The 24,228-nt window shown below is 37.5% G+C and overlaps 1 protein-coding gene across 3 annotated transcripts; it reads right to left on the reverse strand.

Annotated features, from left to right (window-relative positions):
• Positions 1 to 403: 403 nt before the first annotated feature.
• On the reverse strand, positions 404 to 24,163 carry PEX1 (peroxisomal biogenesis factor 1). 3 transcript variants are annotated; one of them, XM_005480255.4, is made up of 24 exons: positions 23,956 to 24,161; positions 22,221 to 22,364; positions 20,281 to 20,364; positions 19,925 to 20,039; positions 19,063 to 19,835; positions 17,603 to 17,722; positions 16,765 to 16,888; positions 16,398 to 16,507; positions 15,080 to 15,180; positions 14,341 to 14,473; positions 13,591 to 13,687; positions 12,331 to 12,501; positions 10,913 to 11,067; positions 9,471 to 9,660; positions 9,113 to 9,279; positions 8,199 to 8,333; positions 7,560 to 7,624; positions 6,611 to 6,753; positions 6,430 to 6,533; positions 5,262 to 5,438; positions 3,514 to 3,744; positions 1,830 to 2,027; positions 1,359 to 1,489; positions 404 to 690 (listed from the first exon to the last, which is right to left on the reverse strand). In XM_005480255.4, exons 1-24 carry the CDS (start codon positions 24,070 to 24,072, stop codon positions 606 to 608), a joined length of 3,870 nt encoding a protein of 1,289 aa, XP_005480312.4. In that variant the 5' UTR covers positions 24,073 to 24,161; the 3' UTR covers positions 404 to 605. The 3 variants fall into 3 exon arrangements, with proteins under 3 accessions (XP_005480312.4, XP_014124800.2, XP_074392040.1); XM_014269325.3 differs by having other exon boundaries at positions 9,113 to 9,282; XM_074535939.1 differs by lacking the exon at positions 1,830 to 2,027 and having other exon boundaries at positions 9,113 to 9,282; positions 23,956 to 24,163.
• Positions 24,164 to 24,228: the final 65 nt, after the last annotated feature.

Raw genomic sequence — 24,228 nt, forward strand, 5'->3', positions numbered from 1 at the left:
AAAAAGTAGGGGTAAGAAGGTGCAGGTGCTGTGAAATGCAATTTGGTATTCTTCTGATTAACAAAGAGTGGCAGAAAACAAGATGCAAGTACCTTGCTCTGGCTTTTCCTGCTATAGGTGTAAAAGTATATTCTGGAAATATTAGTCTAGTTGCCTGCTAATATACACATGAAGTACCACCTTCATCTATGAAGTACCACCTCTCCAAAGGTCCTTAGAGAATGGCTTTATAGACTATTTTAAAAAGTATCCCCCATTAATATTACAGTCTATTTGACCAGATTCTATTTGTTGTGAGGGAGTAAGCAGGGACAGGAAATCATTGTTAGACTGTGTCAAGTAAATTGATAAAAAACAAAGTTTAAAAGTTTATATGATAAACAAGTGGACAGAACATAACCAATGTTCTCAAAAAATTTAATATCAATCTAAAGGAGGACAATTTTCTTCAAAATAAAATGTGACATAATTTTACAGCATATTAGTTTAAAAGAAACTTATCTCCCACTGCTGCATTAATAAATCTATATGAATATAAATAATCTGATTTAATCATAACTGTCATTTCCAGTTACAGTTTAGCAATTATAAGCAAATACAAATCACTAAGCTAGAGTCATTTTTTGTCCTGGTCTGAATGTTGCACCAATCTGTACTTTCCTCTTCTTGGGATTCTGAAAATTATCATACCTGGAAATAAACAACAAAAAAAAGACATTAGCAAATTCTTATGAAATGCGGGTTTTGTGTCTGCCTCTTCAGATGCATATTATTGCACCACAGAACTCCAGATGTTTAAGTAAATGAAAAATACCTGTCTCCTCAGACCTGGGGACCTGGAGAGTTATCACCCACACACCTAACTCAGAGAACTCTCTGCCCTGCTTCCCTTGGTTTTTTTCCCAGCTTTTGGTCTCCAAGTCCAAGAAGACACATTCTCCTTTTCAGAATGTTTATACTTCTACAGATTATTGCCTTTCCCAAACAGAGCAGTTACAAAGACCACTCCAGCCATTTGAAAATACAAGGAGCTACTACTAAGTGGAAGCAGGAAAGACCTACAACCTAAAGAGCCTCTTTGTACTGTTACAGCTCTTAACATAATATTGGGGGTCCTGGTCTGTTATTTCTAGGTCCTACATGAATAAGACAATTCACTGGTAAAGTAGTTGCCTTTTCCAACGACATAACTTAATACTTCTTTAAAAACTGCTGTCAAAAGCTATCAGCTACCTGCAGCCTGTCCCCACATTTATTTAAAACTATGTGTTTCTGAAAACTATGTGTTTCTGATGTACAAGGAATGTGGTAAGACCACATCTCCACTGAATTCAAAATTAAGAAAAAAAAATACTTACAGTTCAGTAAAATGCTTCCAGTCATCCTGACTAATGGATGATCTCATTCCCTGCAGAGCAGTCATCAGGTGAGACTGGGTGATAGTCACAGTGGTCTTGGGAAGCACTGATTGATTAAGGGTGCTGTCCTCCTTGAAAAGAGCCATGAGCAGAAAATGAAAAACTTCTACAGAAACACAGTGCCATCAATATCATTAACTATGGAACCGCCCATTACATGTACAGACAAATGCATTAAAAAACAGTCACAACTTTCCCCCCTCCATATTAATAAATAACAGAAATAACTGTTAAATTACATGAATGCTAACATCTGGCTTATTTTTCTCAAATTAAGTATCCCTTATCTTTGCTACTTTCATTACACAGTATTTAATATTATTGCAGAATTTGTTTACTGAAATACCAAGAAGTGTGAAAAAACAACAGAAAAGCATTAAGACTAAATAATAATTTTTAAAAGCGCCATACTCCATTCTTGCTTCTGTAACTGGCCTTGCTAGCATTGATTTCTGTCCTCAGGTGCTCTGCTTGCTGCTCCTGGTTCTCCAGGGAGCCTTCTTGAGAAGCTGTTCTAAGCATTGCAGGCTGTGAGGATGCAACATCTCTCTGAGTGATGCTGGTGAAGTCGTAAGTCATGGAGTTCGGACCAGAAAAACACAAAGAGCTCTAAATTGATCACAAGAGGAAATACATTAACTCATTATGGACCCAAAGGAGCAACTCCATTATTAGGAATTAGCCTACAATTCAATATAAGCTTGCCTCCACTGGCAAAAAAGAGTACTTTCTCTTTAAAATATATTACATATGAGATTTTTTTAACAGAAAGATTTAAGTTAATATGCCAAAGTGTTTGGGCAAAAGGCCAAATTTGAAAATGAAGGGTTTCACACCTGGAAAATATGTAACTGTTTCTGTAATGGTCCATCTGAAAAAGAATAAAAGTCTGCAAAGTCCGTTGCTTTAATTACTTAGGAAAATCAGTGGTTCTGAAATCTGGACGAGTAGCTTTGGAATTTAAATATTCATCACCTCCAAATTCCCTGTGCATTTGATAAGTAACTCCCTTTCTAATTCAACAACTTCAGGAGGTCAAAGTCCTTGTGGGGAATCCTTGCTGAAGAATTTTCACAGTCAGAGGAAAACTAAGTCTTAAAGTTACATTAATCGAACGCTATCACCCATAATGCAAGATAAAATATACCAAAGCACCTTCGCAGTCAGTAGTTACTTCTCTAATGTCAAAGTTATTTTTGGCTTTAAGAACCAATGCAAGATAGTTTTGAAAACAAGAGTCTAAGAACTTTGATTACTACTTGTAGAAACAGTTCTTAAAAAGATTGAAATTAATTTTGAAAATGAATTTCCTACAGATCACACACAAACTCTGAAATCATGTGCTCACTGTAAGGAGCTCAGAGGCAGCATACCCTGTTTTGCTGACCTGCCAGCCAAGAGATGAGCTGATCACTGTGCAGGTGCTGGGCAGCCAACCTGCACATCCCTACCAGCAAACTGGCCAGAGAACTGCTGCTTTATGTGCAGCATGATGCAACACCAGGAAATCTGGACAAATTAGAGACAATGGCTTAAAGGCTTAAAGACAATGATAGATGTTAAGGTTTAGTTCTGTTCTTTTTCACAACTCCATGGTGTGACTATTCTATTAATACACATTTTGTTGGGAACCGAAAAAGGTTCATTGATTCTTGAGACTGTAACTTAATTCTTGAAAGCTGGGTTGTCACTCTTTAGCAATAAAACTAAGTTAAAGAAAAAACAAGCAAACCAACCACCAAAAAGTCGCAAACTTATTTTAGTGTTTGGAAGAACTCTGGAAGGGAACAAGCCACTTGACCAGAGAGTAAAACCTAACATGAGTGCAATTTGCTTAATTATAGGGTATTAAGCAGTATTTTGTGATTTTGACTTTCAACTCCTGCAAGGTAGCAGAGAAGTTCATATTGTATTTTCTCAGATCATGTCCTTTCATCCCCTTCCTCACTGTGGACTACTAAGTATAATCTGAAGACAGTCTGAAGGTCAAAGCAACATAATTGTATTTATAAACAGAACCAGAAAAATGGTATGTTTTTTCTGCTTCTCAACTAATAATATTTAGAAAATTCAAAACATTAAGTGAGTAATTTACCAATTCTGAAGGAGTTCCATTCCCCAGCTCTGATTCATAAGAGCTTCCAAAATAAAGACGATACATGTTGGACCTTGGATCTTCAGGAAGCAGGTCAGACATATCTAAAGAAATAAGAGAGTGCTCTAGCCCTGCTTCTCCTTCTGTTGCTGAATCCTCTGAGCCACTGCTGTGGTTTAGAAAAACCATGGAAGAGAGACTGAAGTCACTATCAGAACTAGATCCAAAATCCTGTAACAAAAACCAGAACATTACAAGAGTTAACTCATAACAAACTATAATCAGAAATACATGAAAAGATTTGATATACAGTGCAAATGAGAGCATCAATTTACATTTGACTGTAGTAGTAATCTGTCTTTCTCTAGGAGTATATTTCTAAATATTTTGCTGAAAAAAATCTAATACCTTTAAGAACTTTCTGTCTTCATGCTAGAAAAATCGTTTCAGGTGTAATTTTAAGGTGTTATTGTTTCCACTGCCTCACACTCTCAGTAACAGCAAGCACTGGGAAACTTCATGCATGTGCTGTGTTATAGAACTGCACCACTTCTGTCTCTACCTGCCAAGCAAATGAGTAAAATGCTCTAGGAGGCTGAAGTGAGTCTACTTTGATAGTGCCTAGCTGCTGTACTCATTTTTAGTCTATAGCCAGCTTTAAATGCTGATGTGGAAATCAGAACTGCTGCTTTAAACTGATGCCTGCAAACCTCTCTGATGGTGTCTATCAGTCAAAAATTTCTGAGTGCACTCCACCAAGCAAATGGATGTTATTTTTAAATTATACATGTATCACTGAAGTTCTAATATTTTCCTCCTGCACATCATTGGCCTGCCTTGTGCTTTCTCTGGGGTGTGTGCACACCTCTCTGGACACCACTGCTTGAGACAACAACCTCTTCCTGGGATGGATAATCATGAGGTATCAACTGATGCTACAAGTGCAGGGAGTGTTAGGGAAAACGCTCTCAATACTAAGAGTCACATCTTCAGAGCCCAATTCCTTGGTAACAGCTAGGGCAAAAAGAATTCAAGAGGGTCTCCTTCACTGTGCACCCCTGACCCAACCCTTCCCTTTGGCCACAGAGTAGTGGAGGCCATGCCTGCTTCTTTCCAGCTAGAACCAGAGGACAGGCATTAAAAATGTGAACACAGGGGGCTGAGCAGAAGCTAAAAGAGGAAGGATCTGCCAGCGAGTCACATGAGGGATACAAACCAAGGGTGGAACCCTGTACTTTGGAAGTTCAAGTACTAGCTGCTACTTGGAAGATGAGGCAGACCTGGCCATTTCAGGTATTGCCATGTTCTTGCCACTTCTCTCCTGACCTCAGTCAAACCCAATATGCTGGAACAACTCCCCAAAAATCACCAATTTCTCATTTCCTCCATCATCTAAAATGTGCCATCTCAAAACTGAATTTGCTATCTGCTCCTAAAAAACTCAATGCAGGATCCCTCCTGTCAATTCCTCCTCACAACAGTGATGAACACATTTGGGCTTATATATATCTATTTAATAATAAATACCTATCATTAAATGAGAACAACCTTGTGTTTAAGAAGTATTTAAACCAATTCATTACATTATTCTTGTATTTTTCTGCAAACATTTTAAAATGTTAATCCTCTGTATAAAAATATAAAAAAATATAATTTAGCTAAAAATCCCCATTGATACAATTAACTCTTTCAAACATATCAACATAAAAATAAACAGGAGAGACTTCTTTTATATTAGTTTTATTTACCTGTGTTAAACCTAAATTTAAATTAGTATGGATTGCCTCTAATTGGGCATTGTACAACAAAGCTTTTAGGTCAGCCCCTGTAAACTGCTCTGTTTTCGCTGCCACATCCTGAAAGTCCACATCATTTGCCAAAGACAAGGAATGACTGAGAGCTTTTAAGATTTCATAGCGTGAATTCTGAAAAAAAGGAAAAAAATGTCAGTAAAGCAACCTGTTATTTTCATTGTCCTGACTGCTAGATGGTTCTTTGGCCCTGTCACAGCCACTTCCTCTCTGAGGGAGGAAGGATCTTTTTTCAAGAAGATACTGCCCTAATACTAGAAAGATACTACCTAAACCAAATGTAGTATACAGAGAATATATTTCTCTAATATATTGAGTCAATATCTGGGATTTTGTATATGAAATACATAAAAATATGAAGGTGAGCTCTGCTCCTCATATGTCCTTTTATAAAGAAAAGTATGATGAAAGTGAAATGCTTCTGTTTGTCTGAATGATCTTACTGTAAACAGAACTTTAAAATACGGAAAAAAGGGGAAAAAAAAGGAAAAAAAAGAGAAAAAAACAAAAAAAAAAAGAAAAAAAGAAAAAAAGAAAAAAAGAAAAAAAGAAAAAAAGAAAAAAAGAAAAAAAGAAAAAAAAGAAGGCAGCACAGGTTGATAATATGTGTTTTGGAATGAAATGATGTGGTGGTATTTATCAAATGTATAAACTAATCTGGAAATAAGTAGCATTAATGTTTTCTCATAAAATGTGGAATCAGGGATACATACTGTCCAATCTCTAAGGACTGGCTGTGGTTTAAGCAAATGGAAAATCCACTGGATTGATACTTCAAAGTAAGGTGGAGAACATTATACACACTACACTGCATCCAATTTTTTTCTGTAAATTATTTCTCTATTTTTTAATTTTTTTTTTAAATCAGCTAGATCCACAGGATACGATTTGATCCAGAAAATTGTGGTAAACAGCCTTTTCTTTCCCTAGTTTTATGTGAGCACACTGACATTAAAATCAGTGAATTTATCCTGCTGTACAACTGGAGCTGGGAAATCAAGTCCACTTTTTCCAAGTTTGAAATGCTACTACATATAAAGAAAAGGAGAATAAAACCCATTAGTCTGTTTTCTTCCTTGCCTCTCATGTGGAATTGTTTCCTCACCTGATCAGGAGGTGGACAGTACAGGCATTTATCCAGTCGACCTGGCCTTAACAAAGCAGGGTCAATCAAATCCGGGCGACTGGTAGCAGCTAGCACATAAACTCCTTAGGAAAGTGCAGAAAAATGCCATTAATACCTGCTTAATTTCTGCATGAAAAGGAGCACACAGCTGAATTGGTACCTTGCAGGCCTTCCACACCATCTAACTGAGTCAACAGCTGGTTAACCACTCTGTCAGTGACTCCTGTGTTGTCGTGGCCTCGGCGAGGAGCAATAGAATCAAACTCATCAAAGAAAACGATACAAGGCTTAGCTGCCTGAGCTCTAAAATGGAAAAAAATGAGCAACAGTTATTTTTCTGTTAAAGTTTCATTCACTGCTAGAATTGCTTAGAAATATTGAAGGTAATTGCTTTTTGCTTCAGAGAACAGTTGTATTTAATGACAGAATAGAAAATCTGCTTTCTGTAAAATTTAGGAGGTTCTGAAAACTGGGCTGCAATAGAATTACTGCTCATTTTTATGACATACTCAGCACTCACTTTATCATTTCTAAGTGCTCAACTGTCAAATTAATATACATGAAAGCTCTAAAATTCAATCACTGCAGATGAGTTCCTGGCTTACAGACAGCTAACAAAAAGACTGCTACATGATAAGTTGAGAAGCAGAGGCTATGAGGATATGTTGGCATCAGGGAGCACTGAGGGCCAGTAAGAGCACATATTTAAAAAAGAACTACTGGCATTGAGCACTTCAATACCAAGTTTAATATGACCCTAGGTATTGAGTGTGCATTACTACATGGAGTACAGTCAATTGTACTGTCTTCTGGAAACATCTGAAAGGAATTCAGGATGTGGTTTCCAAGATAACTATGATGTGAACCAATGCACTGTAGCTGGAGAGAACTGGGAGTTCAGCTTCAAAAGCACATTCCTCACTGGAGCCAAAATGGGCAGTTCTTTAACAATGATGGCCAGGTTGAACCTGCCAAGATACACCCATCTGGCTCAGCACAACTGATTATTTCAGATGCTTTTATGACCTGATGCCTCCTCAGACAACAAAATTATTTATTTCTGCTTCAACAAGTGAAATGTATAGATCACAAATCTTTACAAAACAAACCTGTTAAATATATCTCGAACTGCTTGTTCACTTGCTCCAATGTATTTGCTGAGCAGTTCTGGTCCCTAAAAAGATATAATCAGAAAACAATACTCATGACATGTTTCTTAGTTTTAATTTGTAATCAAACATCAGCATATACTTTGTGTACTAGACTGAATTTTCTTGCAACCAAGACAGTGTTATCTCTGAATAGAAGAGCCAAGGGGTCTAGATAATCCAGAAGAATTTTTCAAGCATTTCAACTTATTTAAAAGTAATAATTTCCATTGTTGTACTGTAACATAACATGTGTCACATTATCTCAAATCAAAGGTTTATACTGTATTTAAAAAATGTTTAAAATATATTGCTCAGTTTCATTGTCCAGTAGAATCAAAATCTGGGATCTTTTTACAAAAAAATGAGAAACTAAGAACACCTAATTAAATTTTATAATTCTGCCTAATGAATAAGTATACAAAAAAAAAATCTCAGTAATAAAACTGTGAAGTTCCAGGAATCAGATATCCAGAGACTCACTTATATGTTACTTTCTAACTGTGGTATTTTGCCCTCACAAGCACATAGTTTCAGTATTATGTAAAGCTATTTAATTCAGTTAATAAAATGAATCAATTAAGCTTAAACTGTTGCTACCTTGATGCTGATGAAATTCATTCCACTCTCTCTTGCAACCACTCCTGCCAACAGTGTTTTTCCTGTTCCAGGTGCTCCGTACAGCAAAACTCCTGATCTCTGCCGTATAGGCAGGTTTGCAAATAATTCTGGATACTGGAAAAGAGTTTCAATGTGATCTATTTTAAAATAATGTAATGTACTGTAACATCATTGGCCAGTGATGATTTTTGTCTAAACAGAATGCATCTGATTTATTATATCCCCAGTATTATCCCAAGAGCTCATTTGGACTGCTTTTAGTTTACCTGGGGCTGAACTAGATTCCTAGGTGTAACAGGTACCTAAAATACAAACAAGTGGGATTTTCTACCAAGCAAAACAGGTCAGAATAGGGATGGACTAGAGCTTTACATTCTCCCTACTAGTAGCTCTAAATTTCTATTTTAATTACTGAATGATATGATCAAATATACCATTCAGTCATTTCTCTGAAGAGTCAATGCTCAGTGGCTCATCTCAACATTCAAGTTTTAAGCAAGGCATGAAAGTAAGAAAGGCCAAAGTAAAATCAGACTGATGGATTGGCATTCATCTGAAAGAAAATACTCCTCTAGCAAAAGCACTGTAAAAACCAGCTGGAAATGTTGTCTTTACAGAGCCTAATCACAAGCCCTGCAAGCAAGTATGGCGATACTCCAATACTGTAGAGCAACATTTGCTCTGTAGTAAAGCTCTGCCATTGTCTTTTCTATCTGGAAAAAAGAAGGGGAAGGAGAAAGTGTTTTCCAGTAGCTGAAGACAGTTGAAGATTGGAAAGCTCAAAATCATGCCTGTCATCTTTCTATCCAACACTTTCCAAACCTTAAAAAATAATTCTTCCCTACTAACATTATGTGCAAAATACAAGTAACTAATTTAAAGGAACTTAGTACCTTTACAGGTAACAGGATGGTATCCCTGAGCATTTGCTTCACATCTTTTAAGCCACCAATCCTGTCCCAGCCAAGGTCTTTAGGTTTATGAAGGTTGACATTTCTCAGAGCTAATGGAGTAAAATCTTTTAGAGCTGTCTGAAAATCCACAGTTGACAGGTTCAAATCTGCTTTAAAAAAACAAAGAAAAAAAAATCCTGAAAAAACTCCAAACAAACAGGCTGCCAGTAACAAACTCCTTACAATACACAACAATTAAAGAAACATTAAACATAAAATATAAAACCTGGGGGTTTCTTTCTGTATTCTGGATAACAGAAGTAAGACTATGAATTAAGAGATTTTGTTGTCAACATACCACCATTATCTGATGCACTCTGGTTAGAAGCACAGGTGTGAATGGCACGATCCACCAGCATAGTAAAATCTCTAGCAACAAAACCTTCTGTTTCCTTTGCAATACACTGGAGGTCAAGATCAGAGAAGTCCTTTGGATCAGAATTCAGTTTCTTCTTTATTATGGAATACAGCACTTCATATCTTTGCTTCTGAAAAACAGAATTGTGCAGCAAATGTGTATTGAGTTTACTATATGGAGTTTTTATATGGAGTTTTTAATTGAGTTTTTATATGGAGTTCAGGAATTCAAAGACTAAACAGGGATGACTTACTAAAATTTCCTAAATATTTGCACAACACCAACCTTTTAAATAACCAAACCTAAGAAATATAAACAAATGCTAGCGCTTCAGATGCACTTCACTAAATTCACCCATTTTATAACTTTAAATATTCACCTAACCAGAGCTACTTTAAATTCAACATTAATAATGAAACATCCCTCTCTCCCCAGATTCTACTGTTTTACATCCTTTTTTTCTGTTTCACAGGAAAAATAACATTTTTTTTTGACAGCATGAGCAAAGAATATGTTTGAGATACAATATATTGTGCTAGATAAAAAAACTTCAAATAATATAGTATCTGTTGAGATCTTGACTCATCCTTAATTTCAGTATTGGTATTAAAAACAATAAAAACAGACTTGCAGGAAGTGGAAGAAAGTTAAACTGCATCTAACACAGCATCCCCTCCTCAGTGGCTTTTAACAGCTGGCCTGTGACTGAAGACACACAGACAGGAACAACTCATGCTAAATACAAATGAGCCATTAGGGGATGAGGGTTTCAAAGTATCTGCTTTCTCCTGCATGAAAGTTAATACTTTTCATTCTTCTCTTTATCCAGGTTTTTTTTAAACTAGACTATGTTCAAAATTAGAGGAATACTATTAATATGGAAACAAACCTAAATCTGTCCCATCAAATTAACATTTAGTTTTAATAACAATTTTAAAATGCATGTGCTAGGGACATCCTTATTTCACTGAGCTGTGAAAAACCACACATTTAACTTCATATCTCTAACTTGATGACTTACATGTTTTACAAAGCTGCTCCTTCAGCATCCCCTTGGAGGTAACAAGGAGACATGCAGATCTCACTTGTGTTAGACAACCTGACTTGTTTCATGTTGAACTGAAACATCCTCTGAATACACCCTTCTCTTACTACTGAAGAGTGGGGCCAACTCTGAGTTTTTACTGGATTACTCTCTTACTTTTTTTAACTTTATAATGACAGATTCTGAGGTACTTAAGTATCATGAAAGAATTTCTAAGATTCCCAGATGTTTTTCTTCATCTTCAGGTGTAACCTACTATTTTTGCAGCTGTTCCAGCATCATACTTGAGGCTTCTGGGAAGGCAAACAACATTTTAAGCATTTTTATTTGAATTTACCTGATCTGGAGATCGGATACATTTGAAGCACTGAAATACATGAGTTCCTTGTGCTGAAACCAGGGAAGGATGAAGGGAATGTTCAGACTGACTCGTGGCAATTAATGCAATCAAACTCCCCATGGAAATAACTTCTTTCATCAGATCTTTCAAAACTAAACACAGAAGAAATTGCTCCATGAATTGCAAAAGAACAAAAATAACCCTAACCTGGAGAGCAGCATTAGTACAAACAAAATACAACAGCTTTGTAACATATTTTTTTTATTCCCATGTTTACAGTTGTTTTTTTAAACGAAAAAATAAAAAAGAAAAAGTGATTCTCTCTGGGACAGCACATTCCATTAAGAAAATGCCATCAGAAGTGCTTTTAAAAAGCTGATTTTGTAATGTCACTGATGGTATCTACTTTTGTGTGCTATTACTCCCTCCTTGCAAACAAAAAAAAAGTTATAGGAAAAAAACCCAGATCTTAAGCCTAGAAAATAAGCACTCCAGGAGAAAGGTATTACATAAAAGAAAAAAAAAAATTAAGGATGCAAGATAGATCTTCAAGAAAAAAAAATCTTTAAAACTCTAAAGCTCTGTTATATGCATTACACCTTTAAGTAAAAGTAATAAGAAAACCAAACAATTCTGCATGTAACTTAGCACATTTTTTAGGAAGAAATTATAGTAAGATTTTCTTAATTTCCGAAGTATTTCAGTAAAAATTATTCTAACTCCCTCAAACTGAGCTAAGAAATGGAAGGCTATGGCTTTATTAATCTTGGTTATTTAGATTTAATTTGCAACTTAGCATTGCCTAGACTTTCAGGAATAAAAGGGAACCATATACAGGATGTCAAACTACAACTGATCATCTTGTTTTTAACATTTGTGATTTGTTACATTGTAAAAGAGAACAGAAGTTCTACAATGTATGCTAAGCAGGATGATAAAGAAGATGGTACTCATCTAAAATGACCTGGTTCTCAACATCAGTAATTATCAAATTGACGTATCACTGTAATTATAAATAACAATTATGGAAAACAATAAATCAATTTATCAGAAATGATCAATTAAAAGTTTAGTTGCAATTTGTATTCAACTGCAACTATCTGGCTGTATAAGTAACAAGAAAAAGAACAGAGATGCCTCAAGCACTGGCAGTGGTACTGACAACAGGCATGACCAGCAGCAGTGGTGGATGCACATTGGCAAGGACTACCCAAGATCCAGAGTGCATTATTTTGATTCAGCTAGGGATCAACAAATGCCTGCATACCATAATTTGTGAGTCTCTGCCTGAATATCACATGGTCCAGAGGCAATAATGATACAGACAGAATTGTTCACGTAGGACAGTATACAACTCAAGTGGTAAGAAATTCTAAGTTGCATTATATTTCTGTCTAGACAAAGGCAGAACATACCATAAGCAAGTCTATTGCTCTGAACAGTTTCAGGGCTGTTCTCATGCTCGGGTGTAGAAAGTACTCCAACAATATGATCAAGATCATCCATCAGAAGAATGGATGGTTGTCTCCATGCTGCCTCTAAAAAAGCTTCTTCCACATGTTTCCTTATGTTTACTAATCTTTTTCCTAAAACAAAATACTATTAGAATGACACAAAATATCAGGAAAAAATCAGAGTGACTACATCTTGCTCACAATGTTTTATTTTGTCTATTCTGACTTCACATCTATAAATTCAGATACCAAGATTAAAACAGAATCAACAATCACTAAAGAAGAGAGTCCACACCGTCAACCAAAAAAGTACTAGAAGGCTCCACACAATCTAAAATGAGATTAATCATCTTTTACTAACCACTATAGAAGCCTACAAGCCTAATTTCCAGACAGTTAAAACCAGAGAAATATTAGCAGCATTCTAAAATAGCTACTAAAGAATCCTGCAATTGGAAGAATTTTCCAGAGCAAATGAACCTAGCTCATCATCAATCTTTCCCCTTTTCTCTGGTGCAAGGAGCTCCAGCTAAAGTAGTGATTTAAGCAAAAAGAGTAGATGAGGAAATACAAGGGCTCTGTAAGAAAACAGTTGAGTATTTTCTGCCCTTGTAACAGCAAGACTATTTAGAAAAGCCAGAGAAATGCAAGAGCAGAAAAATGCCTCCTTTGTGCTCTTCCGTCTTTGCGTAAAATAATTATTTTGAACTCACAAAGCCTAAGGAGTCATCTCATCATCTCTAATCACGAGTGTTAGATGCCTAATGCCAAATGCACTAGGTTAGTAAATATGCCACCATAAATCAGGTTTCAGTTGGTCATTTGATCCTTCTTTGGGGCCTGTGTTATCCTCTCACTGAGTACGGGTATCCTTTAACACTTATGGTTTGTTAACAAAACATTTGCTCCAGCTAGCACAGCTGCAAAAACACAGTTTAATTTTTGCAACTTCTTTCTATTTTGTAACAATTAGAAATTAGCATGGCAAGCATGGTTTGAATTGCTGGTGGTATGTGGGACAGAAACTGATGGAAATGGGAAATAAACTTACAGTAGCTGTATTTTCATCAGACTGTTGAAGATAGTAATTGTGGGGCATCAAACATCCTTGTGAAAACAGCAAAAATGCTAAAAAAATTATTCAGACCAAATATAGTAACTTCATAACTGTGCCTCTATTGTACAGCAAAAATTTGAGATTAAAATAAACTGTTGTCATACCTCTTAAAGCTTTACAATCAATTACTTCAACATGAGCATCCAGTCTAGTGAAAGCTTCTTTGCAGATGGCCTTTGCTAATGTTGACTTTCCACTTCCCTACAAAAATAAATGTGAGCTAAAGTAAATTGACAGAGGCAATGTGTTTCTGTGTTCTTGTCACAGTATGCACCAGTCAACAAGCTGGGGAAGCTGTACACACACTGGGATTATTCCTCAGTAAAAGTAGTATGTATTCTGTCTCTGTATCACTTGGTAGGGACCAAAGCCCTAGAGTGAAACAAAGAAATTCAGAGCGGATACATCCAGTACAGTGTTCTGATTCCACTGAGCTCAGTGCCATATGGTATTAAATAGATCACTATAAGAGGCAACAGCAAAATAACAGAATCAACCCCACTGCCATTTTATGTCAGAATACAAGAGAAAATATATGCTTATTTTTCTTCAAATAATTCAAAGACAAGAGGTGCTTATCATAATATTAACACAAAGTAGATTAATCCCCTACTGAAACTGCATTCTTCAATATATATATTTATATACACATGTTTTGAAGATTGCACACAGAGTGTGTGAAAATGTTTTACTGAATTATCTCTGTTCAGTTCACTGCTCTTTTTTTCAGCTTGCTCTTTATTCCTCAGAACAAAGTATCTTCAGTGCAAAGTATCAAAGAAAACTAATGTCAACCAGTTTGCAACCATGGAAAAAATGTGCAAGGGTTTGAAGGTGAAAGCAGAAGCGAGTACCTTTCCTCCTGTGAGAAGCACCCCTCCACTTCGCAGTCCCACAGCATTAGCAGCCAGCTTTTGGGATAAAGGACGCCCCAGAAGACTGTGGCTTATGTGTTCAAATAAAGATGTGCCTAATTTGTCCACTCCTCTGCAGGGGAAAGGAAACAGTAAATGGCCTATGGTAACATCAGTGCACACTCTGTAGGCAGAAAAGCTTGCACTATGGGGGAGCTAGAATGCTGACAGACTACTCTCACTTGCCTTTCCCAGCACTGACAGCACGCTATCACAACACTCCAAGCCTCTCACGTCTCCTCTGCCCCATCCCTTCACATTTGCTACACTGTACCGCTGTTTTTTCCCTTGCACTTATGACCACAGCACTCCGCACTTCTCCCCTCAGATGATGACTGCAACAAAACTTTTAGGAACTACAGTTCTTCCAGACCCTTACTATTAAATGTAGCTGAACAAGTAAACAGGTGGAAGTTACTGGAGGGCATGCATTGGCAGACTGCAACTTAAAAATTTTGTATATTTGAACACCCCAGCTAAAACTACCCCACTGTCCCTTGCTGCTATGTAGAAGTCTGCTCATAATACTTAGAACAGCAAAAACTGACACAAGCCAAAAGATGCAGTTTTGCTTAGATCTGGCATAGTTTCCAAGAAGTCTGCTTTTCCACCAATGCTATTTTTTTTCTAATTCTCATTCCCATTCCCTCCCATGTTTTTTCCTACAAAAATGTCTCACCCTAAATCGCTTAGTTTGTGGTATGGAAGGATCTTGTCTCTATCAGGCATGGGTGGCTGCTTGTCATCATCAGCTTTTGTACTTAGAGGATGTAAAAGAACCTAAAACAAACGAGAGTTATGACTTTAGATGAAATATAACTACAGAAGAAGGCTATGGAGGGACCAGCCATTTCTGGACTTGTGCAAAGATAACACTGCATGTATGCTTTGCTGTGCCTGAAAGAAAGGTGCATTGTTGAAATGGAAGAGATACAACTACTTTCAAAACACAATCTAGTGTTGACAGTAATTTAATAACGTAAGATTAGATTTTGGGCCAAGAGCTGTTCATAACAGACTGTGCAGCCCACTATCTCTTTCCCTACCTGCAGCTCTCCCCCTGTCCTGCTGGCAGGAGAGCTGATGAGGCAGAATAGTGAACCTGATCAGGAATCTGATTGGATGAAAAGTAACTTGACAAAGCACCTGGCATGAATTTTTCCATCTTGTTCATGAGGGAGCTAGCATGGAAAGCTGGGCAGGCAAACAGGGGTTGCAGAGGTTCACAGGTAAAAACAGGCTAGTAGGAGATGTTGACATAGCTATTAAGAAATGCATTTTGCTCTTTCATCTTAGTTTCAGTCACTTGAACAATTTCTAGAAGTCTTCTTATAGTTTAGTACTAGTAAAAGAAAGTTCATTTTATTATTTTTTTAACAGCAATTCTAAATTTTGCAGGCAAGTTCTATTCTAACCAGCCAAAAAACACTTTTATCTCTCCACTAAAATTCACTGTATGTTTAAAAATTAAGAAAACATTATCCTACTCCTATAATCATAACCCTGAAATAATGGGCAGTGGATCAACTGGAATTACTAATGGAAGCAGTAATTCTCATATTAAATAGAACTATTTATTCTCCTGAGAAATGAAATATGGAAGAAGCAGAAGGCACACAAACTGTACCAGAGGAAAGGCAGGCTGAGTGTGGTAGGAGAGTTACCAAGGGAGAGAACAACTACATGTAAGGATGGTACATATACAAATAAGTGTAAGGATGTTCAAACATGGACAGCACTGACTCTCCTCTCTTTGAACTGATTTTTCTGAGAGTTTGATATGCAAACTCTTATGACACTCAATGACAAGCATGGCATGCCTGGAATTTCAGCAGGCCCTCAAGCTATAAATGACACAGAGGATGCAGATATAACTTTATGAATAGACCGACATTATTTACTTTAAAAGGGAAACTGAAATATATACAAAATGCAATACATTTTAAACAAGTAGAACAATTTAAATTACTTGATACCTGATACTATGTGATATTTACTTGTATATTTGTCTTTTGCAGCAAACTGGGACTCAGTATAAAAATATTCTCAGATTTATTTTCTTCAATGTGCACGGGATGCGCTGCACTAAGGACAAATTCCTCTATTCCTGTAAAAATACAATGAACAACTATTAAAACTCCAAATACATTGAGTTTTTGTTCCTCACAAGATAAGACAGATTAGAATATTGCTATAATATAATCAAAAATGAAAGAGTAAAAAAGATTAATCATTATTAAGGGGTAACTCAAGCTTACACTTTCAGTGTGAAGAGGTATCAGTTATGTTAAAAGGTGTACACAGAAATTAATTGGCATACTGGCTAAGTAAATTCCACAGTAGACAGGACAGAATTATCCTTGCCTTCTTTAACAGACAGATGTATACAGTCTGTGCTTGTCATTATCCATGGGTGATCATCAGTAGTGGAATCCTGCAGCCAAGAACTGAATGCACATTTAACATCATCTTCATGTATATCTTTATGCTAAACAGGAAAATGGAAGAAGTTAAATAAAACCAGGTGTTCATAAGTACAAATGTTTTCTTCCAATGCATGAGGCATTTGTTTCTCTTATGGCAGCAGAGAGATGGAAGAAGTAAGAGTTTTATTCATTTAGAAAACACCATTTTGCCAGCAAACACCATTTCTATCAACTGCTCTAGGGAAAACATCTGTGCAGCTCCTGCTATGGCCACAGCTGAGTATTAGACCACCTCTAAAGACTTTTTCCTCAGAACACTGATATGAGGGCAACAAAAAACTTCTATTTTTGTTTTACTTATCTGCCTTCCCAGATCCAAGGGCACTGCTCAGACCCCAGGTTTGAAGATAGGCACTGATATTGACCTGAGACTTATCTCAGGTGCTCACTACACCCCTCTCTTCCTCATATACCCTTTCCCTAAAAAAAGAACCCTGTTTCCAGTACATTAATCAAAATACAAATACCAGATAAGCTCTGTCTAAGTAGATCATAGCAATCTATTAACTAAATTTACATAGTCAAATGAAAAACCAAGAAATTATACCCCCTGAAAAATCCTTTGGAATTATTTCTATAGAGAACATTATCTAACAAATTAGAACAAATAAACACAATGCCCTCCTTCCCACTCTCCCCCCCCCCCAGTTTGACCAGAGCAACATTATCAGTTTCCCAATATATGCACAAGTATGTGAGCAGCAATATCAACTCACTAAGTTCTGTTTGGGTTGCAGCGTAAGAGATACAGGAATTTCAGGAACAGATTCAACTGACTTAATTCGGACTGTTGAATGTATTTCAATATGTAGTTTTTTCCTCAGACCATCTGCAATCTGAAATATTTAAAATAAAAGCAAAAAAAAAGCATTAGAAAGTAAGCTAGTTATAACATTGCATATATAATACTACATCAACTTCTTCACTAATGGAACCTAAAGAGAATTAGGCAGGAATTTATAACATTGACAGTGATATCCAAATCTTACTCTTACACACACACTTCTAGTTACCTTTTGTCCTATTTGCGAAAGTGCTCAGAACAGCTGACCTCCTACTAACTTAATAAACTTTAAAGCTCAGAAAAGGAGTAGAAAAAATTCTTAGAACATTGCAAGAATGCTCTTAGTATAGGAGAAAAATAACAATTTAATTTCATTTGCTGATTAAAATTATTTCACGCAGGTAGGTAAATATACACAGATCATCATGAGACCAAAACTAAGCACCCCTGCAGCAGAGAGACAGAAAATGCAGCCTCCCTAAATCATACTAATCAGTTTGCCCTTTTAAGGAAACTCCTTTTTAATCTGTTATTTTAAAACTTACATCAATTGGAAAACATGTCATAAATATTTCTTCACTGTGAGAGACTTTATGATAGCTGGCATTTGGAAAATTGCTGTCTGTCAAAAGATTTCACAGCAAAGACCACTGCAGGCTCTTGTTCTCATTCTTAATACAGCAATGAGCGAATGGTGAGAATTATACTATGTCAAAATAGTCAAATGGTGATTTGGAGCACATTTGGTTTGTTTTTGTTGATCCCACATGTGCTTCCAGGAAAGAAAGAACAGGCAGTAGTTCTATAGAACAAGCTGAAACATCAGTGTCTCCATACCCGGACTTGTGCCACCTGGCAAAACGACATGTGAAAACTAAAGCTGGTTATTGGATATTCATCTTCAGGATGTATTTTAAAGACTGTATAAAAGGACTCACAAACATTATGCAGCACAAGGATACACCATGCCATTACTTTACACTTTGATGACCCCTAGGTCAATGCACATTTCAAAGAGTTAACTGATGAAGAGTCTCATAATAAAGGACTGAATGTATGTAAATAGGTACTTCGCTTTCTCGTTAATACAATGGCTACCTGCAGGTTGTGAAGCAAGCATTTATTCCCTTCAGAAACGCTGAAGCCTTTTCCTCATTTAGTGTAAAAATGCTAAGTGTGCAAAAACCCAGAGCACACTGTACATCCTGGAGCATGATGGTAAGTAATGTAGTCCAGAATGAGTACAAAGCACAGCTCTAGCAAACAGTATTTGGTTCTAGAAAACTCAAGAGATTAACACAAAGTTTACAGCCCAACACCACAGGTTAAGTAGCCAGCTCACAACTATCCAATAGAAAATATTATAAAATAATATGGTGTGCTCAAACTGACCCAAACTCTTCCAACATGCAGGGCTCCCCCATCATGGCCATACTCTATGACACTCTTTAGGTCTTCAAATCCATTCCAAACGATTTGAACAACAGATCCCTCACTGGATGCTTCACTGCTAATAGAATTAGAAGGGTTTTTGTCTTGTGTACTAGTCAAATGATTTTGCTTTTCAAGTGGCAGATTTTGTTTTGCTTCTTGATGACGTTGTCTTGGGGAAAGCAGCTCGTTAATTTTCCCGTAAGATACTACAGGATTTGGATCTAAATCAACGTATTCTAAATTCCATGGAAAAACGTGAACAGCATTGCATTTCAGAAATTCATGAGTGGTGGATACATTCTGTACGCTGGGAGGCTGGGACTGACACACTCTAAAAATGGAATCCATGTGAATCAAGTTCAGCAGCTTGTCTCTGAAGACGCTCATTTCATCCTTATCACATGAAGTCTTCTGTTTCTGCTCAGATGTACTAGAGAAAATGTTCCCTATGAAATTCCATATATTTGGGAGAACATTTGAGCCAAACGTCATGTTTGCATCAGTCTTACTCTGTTCAAGGGCTCCAGGCTTTAAGTAAGGTTGTTTGGCAAAAGGATCCTTTAGTGTTTCTTCTTGTTCCATGTTATTTTTCACAAAATTTTTGAGCAAGATGTCACTTTCTGTGGCAGGTGTGCTGGTGATATTCTCCTCAGGTCCGTGTGTTTTGGGACATACCAGAAGCTCCGTGCATGGCTCTAATCTCCCATATGGGGCTGGTGGCACAAGTGTACCTAAGTATGAGCAAAAGATGCCAATGAATGCATCTACCCCTGCAAAGCAGCTTCCTGGAGGTGCCCTGAGAGCCCTGAGCGCTGCTTACCGATTCTGATGTAAACATGGGTGTGCTGCTCAACCCAGACAGGAAAGATGGCTCCTGGAAACACCACTCGAATCTGGTCCAGAAGGTGGCTTTCAAGGGAGGAAGCATGCAGCTCCTGGGGAAATGTGACACCATTATAAATTAAATACTGCATATCTTTTTAACATTTGTTTGAAGAAAAAACTCCTATGTCTCTTTTCAATACACATATTTGAAATACAAATACAACTAAAGTCCACCACATTTAGTATTTCCTTAGAGGTGAAGGGGATGGGGCATTGTGCAAAAAACTGCTTGAGTCAGAATCTCTGTCATCTGTAAGACAAGAACATGAACAATGGAAGGGGTTTTATTACCAGAATTTCCCAATCATCTGCTGTGAGTGGTTCCACTTCTACTTGCTGACAGGAGGACACATGGGAACAGGGTTCAAGAAAAACCTGGCAAAAGTAACACCAAAATATTTAACTCCTTATTTTTTATATAAAAGCTCCATCTTTATTTCAACTAGAAAATTGACATCTCCTTCACTGTATGTTTTCACTACTTGGAACACCATCCTAATGACACCAGGTAATTCATAAGCAGATGAATGCTCAGTGGATGGGAAATGGATCCCAATAGGCTCAGAGACATCAATAAGCAGTGAATATTAAAAGCATCCAGAGTTTATCAGGTGATAACAAACAATCCATTTTTAATACACCTTGATCACATCACCATCTTTCCATTTTTAAATCTTTATTTTTAAGTCCCCAGGATTTTAGAAAATTGAAAAATTAATTCACTTGCACATAAATTTAGAACCAGCTGTAAAAAAAGGGAAAAAGTAATGGAAAAGCAAGCCCAGCTCCTAAATGAATGGTTTCATAGGAAGCAGCCCCATCTCCATAGAACAGTTTTGATATCATGTGAATCAGGAGGAATGGTAGAAGCTGTTGTGGCTTAGGTCTTTCAGAATGCTTTAAATACAGACTTCAAAAGTCAGTTTTTGCCAAAGGTTTCATATGACAAAAAAAACCCACAAAAGCAATTTGCAAACAACATCTTGCAATTAATTTTCAAAGAATGTCACTATTTTTTTTCCTGAGATAAAACTAGATACCTGTCCTCTGACAGAATTACGTTAGGTCACCTTTTGTAAAAGTAACCATCTGTTTTGAAATCCCCTATGTCCTTAGCTTGAAACAAAAATTGAGAGGAATATCTTTTCCCCAGCACAGCAAAAATAAGATTATACAGCAAACATGTAACTCCTGAATCCAAAACGATGGTGAAACTAATTAATCATGTATTTATTTGATTATACAGATGAGTATTCCCAGCAATACCTGGGTGAGGTTTTCTTAGGTTTCCTTTGTCAATTGTTTTCCTGTTGAAGGCTATTAGTTTCTAGAAATAAAAAAGGTAGATGCCTGGCTTCTCCACTACTAAATTGGAAATTTATGCAGACAGACACATAATTTCTAGAGAAAATATGTTTAAAAAGCAAACAAAGTAACATAATACACTGCTCTGAGTCACACTCTTTGATATCTTCTATGATGTTGAACAAAATTTTGTATATAAGAGAATAGAAAAATATAAATATACTACACAATGACACTGTGTAAGGCAGTATTTTTTATTCTTGTTTGTTTAAATGTCTACTTAGTAATAAAATAAATCCTTTGATTTGTGATTTTAATAGTCCCATGTCAGAAAGCTCTGTCTTCCTCTTGAGCATCTCTAACTTCTGTCAATGAAAGAGCCATTTATGAAAAGTTTAACAGAGTGTTCAGGAGTAAGAGGTGAATGTATAACGAGTAGATAGAGAGATAAATAGATAGATGGACAGATATCCATAAGAGGTGAATACAATTTTTCAAAGACAAAGGGATATATGGTGAAGGGGCGAAAAAGGGATGAAAATTTAAACCCCAACAAGAATATGCAGAAAGGCAATAGCTACTTTAAAATTACAGGAGCTCCAAAGCAAATATTCCCATTCCAAATTTTTCAATTGCTTAGAAGTGTATTTTCTTAAAATTAATGTCACTAAAGATAGTTGTTATAACCCTGCAAAGATCTACCCAGAAGCCTAACATTGTTTAGGCATCTGTTAATGGTTTAATGAGCCAATCTTTTCATGTTCGAGACATTTCATGATAGTTAACTTTTCTCATGGGCAGATGTAAATGAAGAAACTGTCTAAATACATGAAACAAGGTCATAGCTAACTCATGTAGTATTACCTTTTCACTTATCTTCCAATATACTCTTTATTTAAATAGAAAACAAAGGTAGCATTTCAAACCTGCTCTCCATCTGTGATGCAAAGTTTCTCTGCCAAATGTCTGTTAATCTCTGCATTATTTTCACCCTGGTGACCTCGATGCCTGGTTTCCATCCAGCTCAAAAATATTGGCTGATGACCACAGGATATTTTCACAGCTTGGCCCTATGAGTTTTAAGGAAAGAAAATAAATTGATATAAAACCAGCTAAGTGAGATGACTATTAGACAACCTAAACCATATTTGATTAGAGAGATGAAAGGAATTAAAGCTATTATCTGGATTTTACTTGTTTGCACAGCTCTCACCATAGAACTGAGTGCTGGTTTAAATTCTTAAACAGCTTTCTATTTTTATGGACTATTTTCAAGTAAGAAAATTAATTCTTTTTCCTTTCTTCTGCATGATGGGGTATCAAAAAATATTTTACAGAAATGTGTAACCGCATGTTTGCATTTCCCAAATGAGGAAAATAAATAAACGTACATTTTGATTTCACTAAAATTACAACATTTACATGGTCTCCAAGAGTGCTTCTGTGACATATTTAGAGTAAGTTAAAAATCACATTAACTCAGATCAAAATTATTTAATCAATCTGTTTCAGAACTGCTCATGTATTTTGATGTCAAACTGAAGAACCTTCCTAATATCTTCTGCAATTAGATTCAGCTTTTGATTCCATTTATCCCCTTTTAAACATTTTTATTAATGAGAAGTATTTAAGGTGCTACTTCTATCACGTTTTCTGAGACTCTATCTTTTCATTTAGCAGCTCAGGTTAAACAAAAGCAGGATGCAAAAGCACCATAATAAACAGTGTGCAGAACTACACTGTAAAACTTCAAAGCAACTGCACTCCTTTTTCCTCTCTCTTGACAGCAGATCTGTGAAACACTCAGAAACTGCAGCTGAAATGAAGCTCACATTTAATACCGCAGTTCTTCCAATTCCACCAACCTCCTACGACTACCCTAGAGGTGAACGAGCAGGTTTTACACGCCTATGTTGTTTTCCTGTTGTGAAATGCCCTTTTTGGCCTTGAGAGCAGGAGGTTACCCACGCGAGGGAGGCCTGCTCGGCCCAGGGGGGCTGTGCCAGCTCTCCTGAGCTTTGCTCGCATCCTTCTGGGCTCATTCCTGCCCTTTTCCACCCTGTCCTGCCGGCACTCAGCTCTGCGAGCATGGCTCAAGAGGCACACAGTGTCTCTGCTCCCGTTTCCACGTGTGAAATGTTATTTACAGTGTAAGGTGCACTTCCACGGGTGCAATGTTATTTACAGTGTAAGGTGACCCGCGTCTTCAGAAGGCATCTGCATGACGGGAGTGCTTTTCTATAGTGACATATTTTATTTGTGTACAGCAAAAAGGAGGATTGTGAACGGATTTGTCACCTCTTCCCCCACCTGAATTAAACATTTACGCATTATTCGCTTAATGCTAGCAAGTTACGGGGGAAACTGGTATGAAATAGGGAGTGATGAAAGAGACTCAGAGGCCCACAGTGCCAGACCACGTTGGGGAAGAAAAACTCCCGCGTTTTATTAGGAATTGATGACGATACTGGGCCACGCAGGAGGCGAGGGAAGGAGGGGTTCCCCGATGTCTCCCCGTGAGGGGTCCCGGCTGAGTCGTGAGGGAGTGGAGGAGGGCTCAGTATCGCCATGGTGACAGGATGCGGGGGTGCGCTCACGTAATCCTCCCTGCCTGCCGGAGGTGTCCCTGCGCCCGGGCCCCGAGCGGCGCCGCCCCGGTACCTGCTGCAGGCGGAGGAGGGAGGCCAGCGCGGGCGGCAGGTGCAGGAAGCAGTCGCGGGTCCCGCTGAGGACGATGGTGGCGGCGGCGGCTCCCCCGGGGTCGCCACAGCCCCACATGGCCGCCGCCACTGCCGGCCCCGCCGGCGCGCCCGCTCCGCCCGGGCACGGGCCCGCCTACCCGTGGCGGGCGCGGGGGGTAATGCTCCTGTCACCCCCGGGGCAGTGGTACAACCCACTGCCGCCCAATGCGGGAGCGGCGTTTCCCCGCTGCCC

Source organism: Zonotrichia albicollis, chromosome 1 (assembly GCF_047830755.1).
Source record: "Zonotrichia albicollis isolate bZonAlb1 chromosome 1, bZonAlb1.hap1, whole genome shotgun sequence".
In the NCBI taxonomy this organism is placed as follows: domain Eukaryota; kingdom Metazoa; phylum Chordata; class Aves; order Passeriformes; family Passerellidae; genus Zonotrichia; species Zonotrichia albicollis.

Coding starts and splice junctions, on each gene's coding strand:
- PEX1 (XM_014269325.3), bottom strand. CDS start 24,072: ATGTGGGGCTGTGGCGACCCCGGGGGAGCCGCCGCCGCCACCATCGTC. Junction 19,836..19,924: donor CCATGTTTACATCAGAATCG/GTAAGCAGCGCT, acceptor GCTCATACTTAG/GTACACTTGTGCCACCAGCC. Junction 9,283..9,470: donor GAGTGCATCAGATAATGGTG/GTATGTTGACAA, acceptor GTTTTTTTAAAG/CAGATTTGAACCTGTCAACT.